Below are 13,462 nucleotides of genomic sequence, written 5' to 3'. Positions count from 1 at the left end.
TTTACTGCAGATTCTACACTATAATTATCCACTTCTGTCTGCTCAACATCAAAGAGTTCTATGACCAAGACACTTTGTAGCCATTTCCGAGGGGCCGTATGTAATTGGCCGTGACACAATGGGACACTCCGTGAACCCAGACTCCCGGCGGCAAAAATAAAGGTCTGAAATCCACAGATAACCCCCAACAGACACATTGCATGGAGAGAGGGAACGAGGAGACAAGGACATGACCAATCTGTGTAACGTGACACTGCAGCGGAAATGCAAACAGATGTGCCGGACTATCAGCCCAGGGAGTGATCATGACCTCTGCCGCGGTGTTATTATTGTGATGCCCCCACGAGCACCTCTATGTTCAGTACAATGGCGCGTCTTACAGCACCAACGGTCTCATGACTGACACGCGGTTACCTTTGTTGCAGCTGTGAGTGTCCATCCTCCTCCACCCCGGGCAGCACGTGTACAGGGGCAGCAACGTTTTCTTAGATACTTGTCTGTAGGAAATCTTGTATGTTGTTCTACAGGGAAAAATATAGAAGAAAAAGCTGCTGACAAACACCAGGTGAAGGCCGACATTTCTCCCGCATGTGGTAGTCTTGGCCACTTATCTAATGTATTGCGTGGAATCGACTACTTTACCACAGACAACGGGTTTTTCTAACACTTTTTTTTTTTTAATCCGTCCCCGACCGTCTACGGACACTTGACGGCAGGCGATGCAGGTCTGAAATCTACAGCAACGTCTTTTGGCGTCGCTGTAGACAAAGATTATGATTTTTCTAGTGAGCGATAATTCTCTGTTATTATTCCGACCCCAGCTGCATAATCTTTTGATCGCTGTGGTCCATGACCGCGACATGATCATAGGGCACTCCCCTCTTCCAATGCGTCTCCAAAAACCTGGTGACCTGATCGGAGCCTCGGGGATCCCTCTGCTGTCAGCCCTGGGGACCTAGAAAGGACCCCAGGGCTGTCTGTTCAGTATCTATCAGTGACACAGTGTAATGTATTTGAGTATTTTGAAGAGCCGCAGTGCTTATAAGAATTGCTGAAAATTGTAGCAGCATTTCCCAGTGTTACAGCCTTCTCCCATTCACTTCAAAAGGTAGTAAAGGAAATGAAGGGAAAGCAGAGCTGCAGCCCCTTTAAAACAGCTGATCGGTGGGGGTGCCAAGAGTTGGACCCCGACTGATCAGATAATGACGGCCTATACTGGGGATAGGCCATCAATTTGTTAGGACTGGAAAACCCCTTTAAGGCCTTTTCATGCCTGATCATTAAGAAGTTAATAAAAAAGACATAAACCTAATGCCATGACAGAATCCCTTTTAAGATACAAAATCCATTTTTTTTTGGGCACAAACTAGAACGTCCTCTGTAAACATTTTGTCTACATTAAGGCTGTCAGTCGGTTTTGCATTGAAGACGACGCTCATAAATGGTTCCACGACTGACCTGTATGTACTGCAGACTCTGTGCCCCTCACACAGGGTGATCAGCGGCTTGTAAACCGGCTGGACGAACGACTGCGTCACTGAAACAAATCCAGTTTGGCCGCTGGAAGAACAAATCCGCCGCCTGAAAAGAGAAAATAATTGTAATTAAGCCGTTTGTTACATTTACCAATAGCACCTGCGAGAAAGTCCGCAACAAAGCAGAATAGAAGATGGAGGTTTTTAGGCATGTTTTAGACACTAGATGGCGCTTCATTGTTAATCACATTATTCCTATTTTACACCATGTGTTTTATCTGTGGTGTTACATGGGACTGCAGGTAACATCTACTACATTATCTGTACTCAGAGAGTTATCACTGTGTTATCTGTGGTGTTACATAGGACTGCAGGTAACATCTACTACATTATCTGTACTCGGAGAGTTATCACTGTTATCTGTGTGTTACATAGGACTGCAGGTAACATCTACATTATCTGTACTCAGAGAGATATGACTATGTTATCTGTGGTGTTACATAGGACTGCAGGTAACATCTACTACATTATCTGTACTCAGAGAGTTATCACTGTGTTATCTGTGTGTTACATAGGACTGCAGGTAACATCTACTACATTATCTGTACTCGGAGAGTTATCACTGTTATCTGTGTGTTACATAGGACTGCAGGTAACATCTACATTATCTGTACTCAGAGAGTTATCACTGTGTTATCTGTGGTGTTACATAGGACTGCAGGTAACATCTACTACATTATCTGTACTCAGAGAGATATGACTATGTTATCTGTGGTGTTACATAGGACTGCAGGTAACATCTACTACATTATCTGTACTCAGAGAGTTATCACTGTTATCTGTGTGTTACATAGGACTGCAGGTAACATCTACATTATCTGTACTCAGAGAGTTATCACTGTGTTATCTGTGGTGTTACATAGGACTGCAGGTAACATCTACTACATTATCTGTAATCAGAAAATTATAACTGTATTATCTGTGTGTTACATAGGACTACAGGTAACATCTACTACATTATCTGTAATCAGAGAGTTATCACTGTGTTATCTGTGGTGTTACATAGGACTGCAGGTAACACTACTACATTATCTGTACTCAGAGAGTTATCACTGTGTGTTATCTGTGGCGTTACATAGGACTGCAGGTAACATCTACTACATTATCTGTACTCAGAGAGTTATCACTGTGTTATCTGTGGTGTTACATAGGACTGCAGGTAACATCTACTACATTATCTGTACTCAGAGAGATATGACTATGTTATCTGTGGTGTTACATAGGACTGCAGGTAACATCTACTACATTATCTGTACTCAGAGAGTTATCACTGTGTTATCTGTGTGTTACATAGGACTGCAGGTAACATCTACTGCATTACCGTTACCCAGTTATTTCCGTGCACCTCTGCTCCATCTGTATTGGAGATCATTATTCATTCCCAGTATTTTCTCACACAAGGTGCATTTCATCAATAATTAAGTGTAACCAAAGCACAAGGGCAACACTTGTGACCTGGTGAGTGACGCCTGCGGGAAGCTCCACGCCAGAAAAACAGATGGGTAGAGTTTTTTTTCTTGTGATTTTTACTAAATCTTTATGCAATTTTAATCTGGGTTAGAAGTATAAATTCAGAAGACAAAAAATCATTTCAATTAAATTTAGTTGGACTACAACTCCCATTCCAGCATTCTCTGGTAGAATATGATGGGCATTGTAGACTACTGAAGCTTGTAGCGCTACAGCTGTGAAACTACAAAACCCAGCATGCCCGAAAACCTGAGAGTTGTAGTTTCACTCGAACTGGAGAGCCGCAGGTTCTGGGCCACTCAAGACAAACATAAGGTAATCTGCTTCATTAGATCCCACATTGGAGGCTCCTGGGGAACCAAATAATCGGATTCCTTAGCAGCGGAGTCAATCTCCTAATTTCAATTACCTGGAACTAATAAACTGCAATGTGAGAATAAGTGATAACCGGAGGACAATGAGCCGACGATAAGACGCCGCAGGCGAGGTCCGTGCCTGGGGGGCTCACAATCATTTATTACGTGGCTCTTTGTTGTCATTCTAATGTAAAATGAGTGAAGATTTCCTGATGTGCGAATATATATATGTATAAAAGGTTACATTGTGGTAAATGTGATATTTGGGGTTCACATAAGGCGACATTGTTGCAGGACTGCAGTGATACATCATTGTTTTTCATAGAAGTTGGTCTAGGAACATTTCTAGGGCTGAGATCACTGGTAAATCCGCCTCCTCTACTACGTGTGACCCGATGACACTGAGACTTTCCTCCCTAGCGACACGCCCAAGAACGGATCGGCGGTTGTCGGCTATGAAGAAATGACTGATCTGCCATTGACGTGACCCTACAGATTGGGACTTATAGTAGAAACATGTCTGCAGTTTTCCTTGGTGGGGGGAGGGTAATGTCATAGAGCGTCCCCTCATGCTAGTGACTGGCGGTTGAGATGCTGCGTTATCATGACAGACTATCATTGAGGGGCTACGTGCAGGGGGAGGGGGTCACTCCGCTCCACACACAGGAGACCATAACATGATGCATTGTGTAGGTGCGTTAATATTGGCTGAAAGCCGACACGACCACAAATATTCTCAGCGAGGACCTGACCGTGACCTCCTCCTCCCCCATATTAGTCGCTACAGACACTGAATATGGTTCCCCTTACCCTCTCCTGTCCAATCCGATTTTTATAAAAATTTAGATTCCACATAAAACCCCTCACAACCCCCATCACCCGCTCCGGCCTGGATTACATTCTGCGCCAAGAACAACCCCCCCATAGGAATGCGGACCCCCTCTCTGTGGGCTCCGTATCTCTGTAAACCTGATATCCCCCTAACCCTCTGCAGCGATAGAGGGTCCTCAGCCCCTCCCATCACGATACGGATTTATATGTGCGGTGAGACTATTATAACGTAGAAGATTCTGACATTAACCCCTTCACCTCGGGTGACGGATCTACATGTATTATATGTAATGGAAAACACACGTCACACCCCGGAGGCTCAGGTAATAAACAGATCAGACTCTGGGAGATCATCATGTAAGAAACTACTGTCGATCAAGGACACACCTGCCAGGTGGCCACTCCCACAATGGGTGGAGCCTGACAATGTGGCTCAGTAAGACAGGACATGCAAATAAAGGGAAGAACATGAAGAAATCTTCTGCCATTCGTATATAAACCTGTGTTACTCTTTAAACTGAACGTATAGATGATATCACCCTAAAGAATCAAAGTTGCCCTTTAATTGCCACCGGAGGGGGGGGGGGGGGGCTGGGGGCGGCAGGGGCTGGACATTTTGCACCAGTTGATAATGAAGTCACATTTCCCCTTCTATTACATATGAGCACAAATCCTCATATCCAAACCCATATCATAGCGGTCGGGGTGAGGAGGTTGTTACCCTCGTGCCACCATTAGACCTCGTGCTGTCTCTTATCCCAGCACCATTAACAGATGAGCAATCACAGGTTAATTGGTGCTAATTACACCCCCTTTTAACACTTCATTATCCCCCGATGGCAGTGGACATCAGACATACAGATACTCCGGTCACTGGTAATTGCGCTCATTAAGCAGTTTGGCTCTAAGAAAAAAATGATTATGTAGGAAGTGAGAACCGTCCTAACAGGGGGCACACGTGGGCAGAGGTCTCACTAAGTGGTTGTCAGACTTTCGTGTGCAGTTGTCGCTTCCCTTCCCCCACACAGCAGTATCTTCTATATCAGAGATGATGAATACTGGGCCTCCCTGCAAAGCATCATGGTCCAGAATTTCCAGTCATCAGTGATTGGATAGACTGAATGCCGCTATGTGGGGGTGATGGGTCCAGTTATAGATGGAGAAGATGAAGCCTCCCTGTGATCTTCCCTCCCCATAATATAGAGACGGAGGGGCTTACCCTGAGCTGTACAGGAGATCTGCAGCCGCGGCTTCCAGGATTATCACGCAGCCCGTCACCAAGCAGCCGACTCGCCACATTCTCCCCCTCGTGTCCCACTGTGAATTGGTGGAGAGAGAGTGAGTGTCCTCTGTGCTCAGCTGCTCCCGCAGAGACGGCTCTGGACCAAACCCCTGAAACACAAAGACACGAACAGTCAGTTGTGCAAATCCACATTTACCTCCGAGACGCACGCACTAAACTATTACAGATTTCTCTCCCGTGTCTCATGAACCCACGTGTGTTATACCAGCGATGAAGGGAGGGGGCGCTGCTCCATACACAGATCTGTCACTACTCCTCTATAAATGGAATATTACTGCGAGACCACCCATACACAGGAGAGTAAAGACCTCACACATGATAGGATTAGATACACAGCTCCGCAGACAGTATCACACATGATAGGATTAGATACACAGCTCAGCAGACCGTATCACACATGATAGGATTAGATACTCAGCTCAGTAGACAGTATACACATGATAGGATTAGATACACAGCTCAGCAGACAGTATCACACATGATAGGATTAGATACTCAGCTCAGCAGACAGTATCACACATGATAGGATTAGATACAGCTCTAAGCAGACAGTATCACACATGATAGGATTAGATACACAGCTCAGCAGACAGTATCACACATAGGATTAGATACATACCTCAGCAGACAGTATCACACATGATAGGATTAGATACACAGCTCAGCAGACAGTATCACACATGATAGGATTAGATACACAGCTCAGCAGACAGTATCACATAGGATTAGATACAGCGGCTCAGCAGACAGTATCACATGATAGGATTAGATACACAGCTCAGCAGACAGTATCACATAGGATTAGATACAGCGGCTCAGCAGACAGTATCACACATGATAGGATTAGATGTAGTGTCTCAGCAGACAGTATCACACAGGATAGGCTTAGATACACAGCTCAGCAGCTCACTGTCCCTGGAGATTGTGTGGAATGGCTTCATCTCACATTAAACGCTGGGTCTGGTGGATGACAGACAGAAGTTTGGGATAATGAGCCTGTGATTGGCGGACACTTGAGCTTCTATCACAGCTGCCTAATTTCAGTCTCAGGTCTGAGAATAAAGTTCTAATAAACAGTACAAGTGACAATGAGTCTGGACCCTGCAGCAACATTCAGCATGAGGTTTGTAACAGTGAAGCAAAACACTATTATTATTATTTCAAAAATGTGGGGAAAAGATGAATCTGACGCCTTTACATGCAAGTTATAGAAAACAAGTAAACACAATGGACCTATTACTGTCCAGAGATGCAATACTGACTTACAGCCAGCAGGTGGCAGCGGATATTTGGGGAGCTGTACGCTAAATTTTGCTAGGGGCAGCACATTCCTCTCACAACCCCCCCCCCCCCCCCCCCCCAAACAAAACCAAAAACATGGTAATTGTGAAAAAAGATACACTGTATCCAATTAATTACCTGACAATGACAAGATATTATATTAAAGAGCCCTGTACCCAATTCAGCAGGTTCTGTGTGAACTTTCTTCCCCTCCTGCTTCCCATTAGACTGGAGCAGAAGACTGACAGCTGCAATATTGTTGGATATAATTAACCTTTTCATTCCCAGAAGAGTAGGTCAAGTAAAACACAGCAATGCCAGGGTTAACCAATACCCCCCTCAGTGATCTGGAGAATGGGTCTAAGCACCGGTGACACTTTGCTGTTTTCAATAAGGGAATAAATTCTGATTGGGACAATGAGACGCGGATCCGATGACATCACAGACTTGGCTGTAATAAAGAAAATAAGCCTCACCATCTGGGATGAGAGAAAGCGGCCTCACTATTAATATAAGACCCCGTGATGGGGGGGGGGGGGGGTGTATATATTATCAGACCCTCGGGATACAGCAGTAGAGTCCAGCACTGGGGGAACTAGAGGCCACAACAAGTTGGCATTCATTTTAAGACACAAAACATGGTGTAAGATTATCGGCTATCAGGGTTAATGATCACCTGATGCACAAGGTGGTGACCAATGCAGAAGGGGGAAATAACCTGTCAAGTTATAATCCCTGGGGGACCACAGGTCCCACAATATCAACCCAGTGGATCTATTGTTGGACTACACACCCCAGCGCTCCAGGACTAGCGCCCTGCAGGGATCAGCTGCAGGACACATGGCAGATATAAGGTGCAGCGCAGGATCTTGTACTCACGGTTATGCCCGGGTGCAGGACGGGGGGCGCAGCTCTGGCCCCCACAACAAACTCTGGACACAACACAATCAATAATCCATGGGGTTTGGATAAGGAGGCTGCAGTCTCCCTGATTCCAGGTGGGTATTTTCCCTGCAGATGGTTAATGCCTTTGGGTTGTTGGTTGCATTTAATCCATGGAGTGAACTTTACATTGATCTGTAGTGAGAAAGTGACAGGGAGTTCTTTGGGCCCCCTCCCCCACGTGCCAGTGGAAATGCCCCCCTCCTCCTCCCATTTTGCCATTGGATGGGGGCCCAGCACTTACATGACATCACAGATGTGATCACCTGGGCTCCCCCCTCCCCTTGTGCTGCACTTCCAAGGAAACAGGGCAGCCTGGAGACAGAGCGCAGGCAGCAGAGGATGGGAAGAGGGAGACCAGATGAGAACTGGAGCTCCGCAACCTGTCTGCAAGTGATAACGGATACAGGACACCTCTGGCCAAATATATAGTAGTGGGGTGATGGACAGAGCAATGTTCTGCAGATTCTAGAGAGCTCAGTGGTGTAATAATCTGCAGACAATATCACTATGTATCTGTGAGGTAGTAAAGGGGACAGAGTATTTGTACAGCGCTGCAGAATTTGTTGGCGATATATAAAGAAAAATGATTATTACCCAGAACTTGGCTGAGATACCGCACAGGGCAGGACTCCGGGAAGTTTTTAGCGGTTTCTTACTATCTTTAGTGAATAAATCTACGTGACACTTTATTATTTCACATTCAATGGTGATCTTGTCTTACACACAACAAAAAGTAGGAAATCTGCCAGAAAACTACAAGTCTCAGCATGTCCGCACAGGCTCCGGATGGCAGATAATGCTGGGACTTGTAGTCTCCCAACTGCCAAGTAGAAAGGTAACACTGCCTGCCGACCTCAGATCTATAAGGTGACTGGCAGCCACAATTAATCAGAATATCAGCCGAGGACTCGTACACGGAGCTCTGCGGTGCGGCAGGAGCAGAGACTATGGCACATTCACATCCCGCTATCTGCCCTCCAGCAGCACAGAGCAATGCAGCAACACTGTCAGGAAAAAGAAGAACTCTGCTCTCGCTGACACGTCCACTAGCAGAATCCATGTATAAATATAGAAGCACATTGTCGGCCTGCGTTACATCTGTAGATTTCATGCCAGAAATGGGATAAGATCTCAACAGAGTAAAGTAGAAAAATCTCTCCTCAGGGACAACGTCTTCAGTATTACGTGTGATTGTGAACACGACGCTTCGCAGCCATTACTGTATATTATCTGCCGGTAACGTACGCGTCTCGCGGTCTCCACCTTCACACATCTGTCGCTCATCATTCATCTCAGTCCCAGGTCTGCAATAAACACGCACTCACCTAATATTTCCCCAGGAATGTTCTGCTCCTCGCGCCAGGTCCGGCTCCTTCTCATGTGACTGCAGGGGAGGAAAAGAAAACCGTTACAAATGTTCTGAGCCTGGGAAAATATCGTCTTATACCAAATCCTATTTTTAATGGAGTATTTATAGAGAATGCGTCCGCACGGAGAGGAAGGGTTTATAGCCACATACAGGGGGTGCCGGTATACATGACTACATATGGGGCTTATTCTACAGCGACGTGCAATGTACATGACTCTACTTATTGCTCCAGAGAAGTCAATGGAGAGATTGCTGAGGATTTCCACTGATTTCTGGAGAATAACAGACCGCTTTACCACCATCGAGTCACAGATGTCACCTAAATGCCAGTCAATGGGTGCCATTCCCTGCCATGTACCAGCAGACACAAGGAGTCATCGGCTATTGCAGAGAAACATTTAAAGGTGTGGTATGAGATTAGAAATATGGCTGCTCTCTCCCAGTACAGCGCCACTTTTATCCACAGGTTATTCAATGGAGTTCAGCGGCAATACCCGACACAGCCTGTGGACAAGAATGGCGCTGTTTCTGGAAGAGATCAGCCATATTTCTAATCTCATACCACCTTCACTTTCCATCTCTTATCGCTCTCACTTTATGTATTTTTGGAGCCTGGAGAGTAATACATGATCCGTGTACATCCCTCAGAAACATCCGATAGATTAACATTGTATAAAAGTCGCCCCACACGCTGCGCAGTTTACTGAACCCCATAAACCCACAGAACATTGCAATAAGTGGAGAATCTTGCACAGAAACATTCATTACAGAGTCCTACAAAGCAGAGGAGCACCGTCAGCGCACGTCTCCGGACCATATAATCCCACATTAGAGAAACTGCTCTCCCGGGATACGGTGGGAATGTTGAAATGGGAATCAAACAAAAACATTCCAGATTTACACCTAATAAAGAAGTATTAACATTTCTCTGCAACTAAACTTACAAAAAAAAGACAAATCTAAAGAAGAAAAAAAAATTGATGGTAAATCCAGAGATAACTCCGGGCCCTGAGAGAAGATCTCAGCTCAATGACCCGGAGACGTTATCTCGCTGACCTGATGTTTAATAAAGAGTCCGGAATGAGATTTTTTATTTATTTCACGGCGGTCTGATAATAACTCTGATCTGTGACTTAAAATCTCAGGGTTTATTATTTTGTCAAAGACAGAGACTAAAATGTCAATCTATAGCAGCCAATCAGAAGGGAGTGTTCATTATGTAGCATTGCATAAGCTGATTTCTGATTGGCTCCTATACGCGGTTATCTCTACAACAATTTAAATTCTATAAACAAATCATCAGAAATTCATCGTAAATAAATAATAAATCATATAATATAATAATGACTGAAGGTCCCGGATAATCCCTGACAATGTCACAAATATTGTAGAATTATAAACTTATTAAACTAACTGTTCCCTGCCGAGAGAGACTTTTAATTAAATCTTTTTCTTGCAAGTAATTGAATTAGAGCCGTCATCTGAAGACTCCGGTGTAAATGTTGCACTAAAGGCTCCCCAGGCACTTAAGAAAACAAGTCAGGGCTGAGAAGGTTTACAAAAAGCAGCAATAATTTGGTTATTCACTCAAGTGCAGCAAAGGACAATAAAGGCAACGTTACCTGCTGAGAGAGATGGGGGGCCTCCATGACACCGGAGGATCATTGGCCGCAGTCTGAGGGTCCTCAGCCGTGTTCATCTTGGAGAGAGAAGATGCTTCTTTGGAGAACCTTGAGATCTACTCTTATCCCACCCTGGAACTGCTTTAAAGCCTCAGTCGTGTTACTTTAAATGTCCGAAAGGGATCTTTTTATGCCCCCCTTCCTGTATAAATCAGGATTGGGCTGGACAGTTCGGGAGAGGAAATCCTGTGTGTGTTTGGGGCTGATAAAGCTTTTCTGGTAGAACAAACACTTCAGGCTGCAAACAGTGGACGAGGTCCTGATGAGATTGTACGGGGCTATAATGAGCCATGAATCGTGTTTGTTTAGAGAATGGGATTGTAAGGAAGTGTCAGCCGTAGATGCCCGGGCCACCATGTTGGCATGTCAGATAGATGTGAGGTGTCAATTACCTCTCTAGGATTACAGGAAGCGCTCAGCTGCCGCTATAATGGGATGGATATCCTCTATAGGTCACCTGCCCTGCGGTGACAGATGTACAGTGACCCAGTATAGGACCTCCAGCCAAAAACACATGGGGTGCTGCTAGGACCAGAAACACCCTATATGTACCCCTTATTGTTCCCTCAAAAACATTACATTTGGGTAACATAATATAAAAGTCGCCCCACGCGTTTCACAGGTTACATATCCCAGAAAAATGATGGGGCACTGAAAGGTGAAACCCCACAGAGGGTACAAGTCACAGTCTAAGGGTTGTCTCCAAATATAATAAATAGAGGGGGACACGGGACGCTGTGCTGTACATATGGGTAGATTACAATACAGACCCCATAAATGTACGGAAGAACCCGAAATACTGACAATCACACTGGACGTCATTCTGTGATGCACAGCCTTTAGTGGATCTGTGATGTCAGTCATATTGGTTGTCACCCAGCTTTCCCAGGAACTGATGGAACTAAGGAGCGGCTGATAAATGAGGAGGAGGGCACCAGGATTATATTTACATCAGAATTCCTATATAAATATACAGTAGATGCAGCGGCCATTACTGACGTCCTTCCCAAGACACGGCGGGACGGGTGAGAGCACCCAGGACACCCCAGACTTTACCTCCGCTCTGTACAAGGCCTGGTAATGGACCAGTGACAGCACCTCGTCCCTCCTGAAATTTCTCCACAGAATCAACACTGTGCGGTAGAAACATCTTTTTACAAATGAGCAATTTCCCAATCTAAAATCTTCACGGAAAATCTGAATACACGACCGAAAGAGCCGCAGCGGGAACACAGGCCCAGCACCCAGCGGTCATAACACCCTCATAGACATGACTAGCCATGGGTGGGGATTGTATCTCACAATAGGATTAGATACAGCGGCTAAACAAACAGTATCATACAGGATAGGATTAGAACACAGCTAAGCAGCCAGTATCACACATGATCGGATTAGATACACAGCTCAGCAGAGAGTATCACACATGATAGGATTGGATACACAACTCAGCAGAGAGTATCACACATGATAGGATTAGATACACAGCTCAGCAGCCAGTATCACACATGATAGGATTAGATACACAGCTCAGCAGAGTATCACACATGATAGGATTAGATACACAGCTCAGCAGCCAGTATCACACATGATAGGATTAGATACACAGCTCAGCAGACAGTATCACACATGATAGGATTAGATACACAGCTCAGCAGACAGTATCACACATGATAGGATTAGATACACGGCTCAGCAGACAGTATCACACATGATAGGATTAGATACAGCGGCTCAGCAGACAGTATCACACATGATAGGATTAGATACACAGCTCAGCAGACAGTATCACACATGATAGGATTAGATACACAGCTCAGCAGACAGTATCACACATGATAGGATTAGATACACAGCTCAGCAGACAGTATCACACATGATAGGATTAGATACATGATATCTGTGAGTCTCCTGCTGCAGAGAATGTTTTTGTTGGGCACTTTATACACTAGATTCTTGGATCTCAGACATTTTATTTCCGGTTGAGTAGGACAGTTCACTGGGTAGGACGAATCCTTCGCGCCATCGTACTGCGCCGTTCGTGATTTATAGCGGTTACCGTCTGCATTTTGTATATATTTTTCATTTTACGTTTTGGAAGATTGAGCAGCAGCTTCTGCTATTAGATTTCCATTACGGTAAAACAAATGGCGGTTTTTGTTGTGCTGCTGATTAGAAGGCGAGGTTACACGCGGACGGCTTCACGTGGTTAATATCCTCACTGATTGTACCAAACAAACTACAGCCTGGAGATCACGCGACAAATGGAGTCTTATTACCCGACGTAACCGCCAATGTCACAAGTCTAGGAAACTGGGCTCTTTAAGATGCTCTTATAATCAATAGCAAATCTGCCGAGCTGCATGGCGATACGGGAAAAGACGATGTATTCATTTTCCTATTCAGGGGCACAAGAAAGCTGGGTAACAAATACTTTGTGAGCAGTGATGGCGGCCATATTGGTTATCACCAAGCTTTCCCAGACGCAAAATGTAACTAAGAAGTGGATGAATACAATTTTTCACATCTTTTCAGCTCAGAGGACGGCTCGAGGTCTGCACAGTATAAGGTTCAGCCACAACATAATACCTCTGCCAGGTGCAGTGAATAACATTGATGATCTGGTTACAATGACGCCAGACAAGGCAGATCTCAATCCGATCGATCATCTGTAGGATGTGCTGGAGAAACGC

At 45.0% G+C, this 13,462-nt stretch overlaps 1 protein-coding gene across 6 annotated transcripts in view; it reads right to left on the bottom strand.

Moving 5' to 3' along the window:
- The window catches only part of EGFL7 (EGF like domain multiple 7), a 143,443-nt gene that overhangs the window by 12,543 nt on the left and 117,438 nt on the right, over positions 1-13,462 (bottom strand). For 4 of the 6 annotated variants that reach the window (XM_075834623.1, XM_075834625.1, XM_075834624.1 and 1 more), the window contains 4 exons: positions 9,047-9,105; positions 5,412-5,584; positions 1,459-1,581; positions 415-521 (listed from right to left, as the gene is read on the bottom strand). In XM_075834623.1, coding sequence (XP_075690738.1) covers positions 415-521; positions 1,459-1,581; positions 5,412-5,491 — 310 coding nt within the window. In that variant the 5' untranslated portion in view covers positions 5,492-5,584; positions 9,047-9,105. Of the gene's footprint in view, positions 1-414; positions 522-1,458; positions 1,582-5,411; positions 5,585-7,655; positions 7,956-9,046; positions 9,106-10,712; positions 10,872-13,462 lie in introns of those variants that run through there. The other 2 variants (XM_075834627.1, XM_075834622.1) reach the window with 2 other exon arrangements.

This window comes from Rhinoderma darwinii, chromosome 8 (assembly GCF_050947455.1).
Source record: "Rhinoderma darwinii isolate aRhiDar2 chromosome 8, aRhiDar2.hap1, whole genome shotgun sequence".
NCBI lineage: Eukaryota > Metazoa > Chordata > Amphibia > Anura > Rhinodermatidae > Rhinoderma > Rhinoderma darwinii.
Note: the sequence above shows the minus strand (reverse complement) of the source record. Positions and strands in the feature narration are given on the sequence as shown.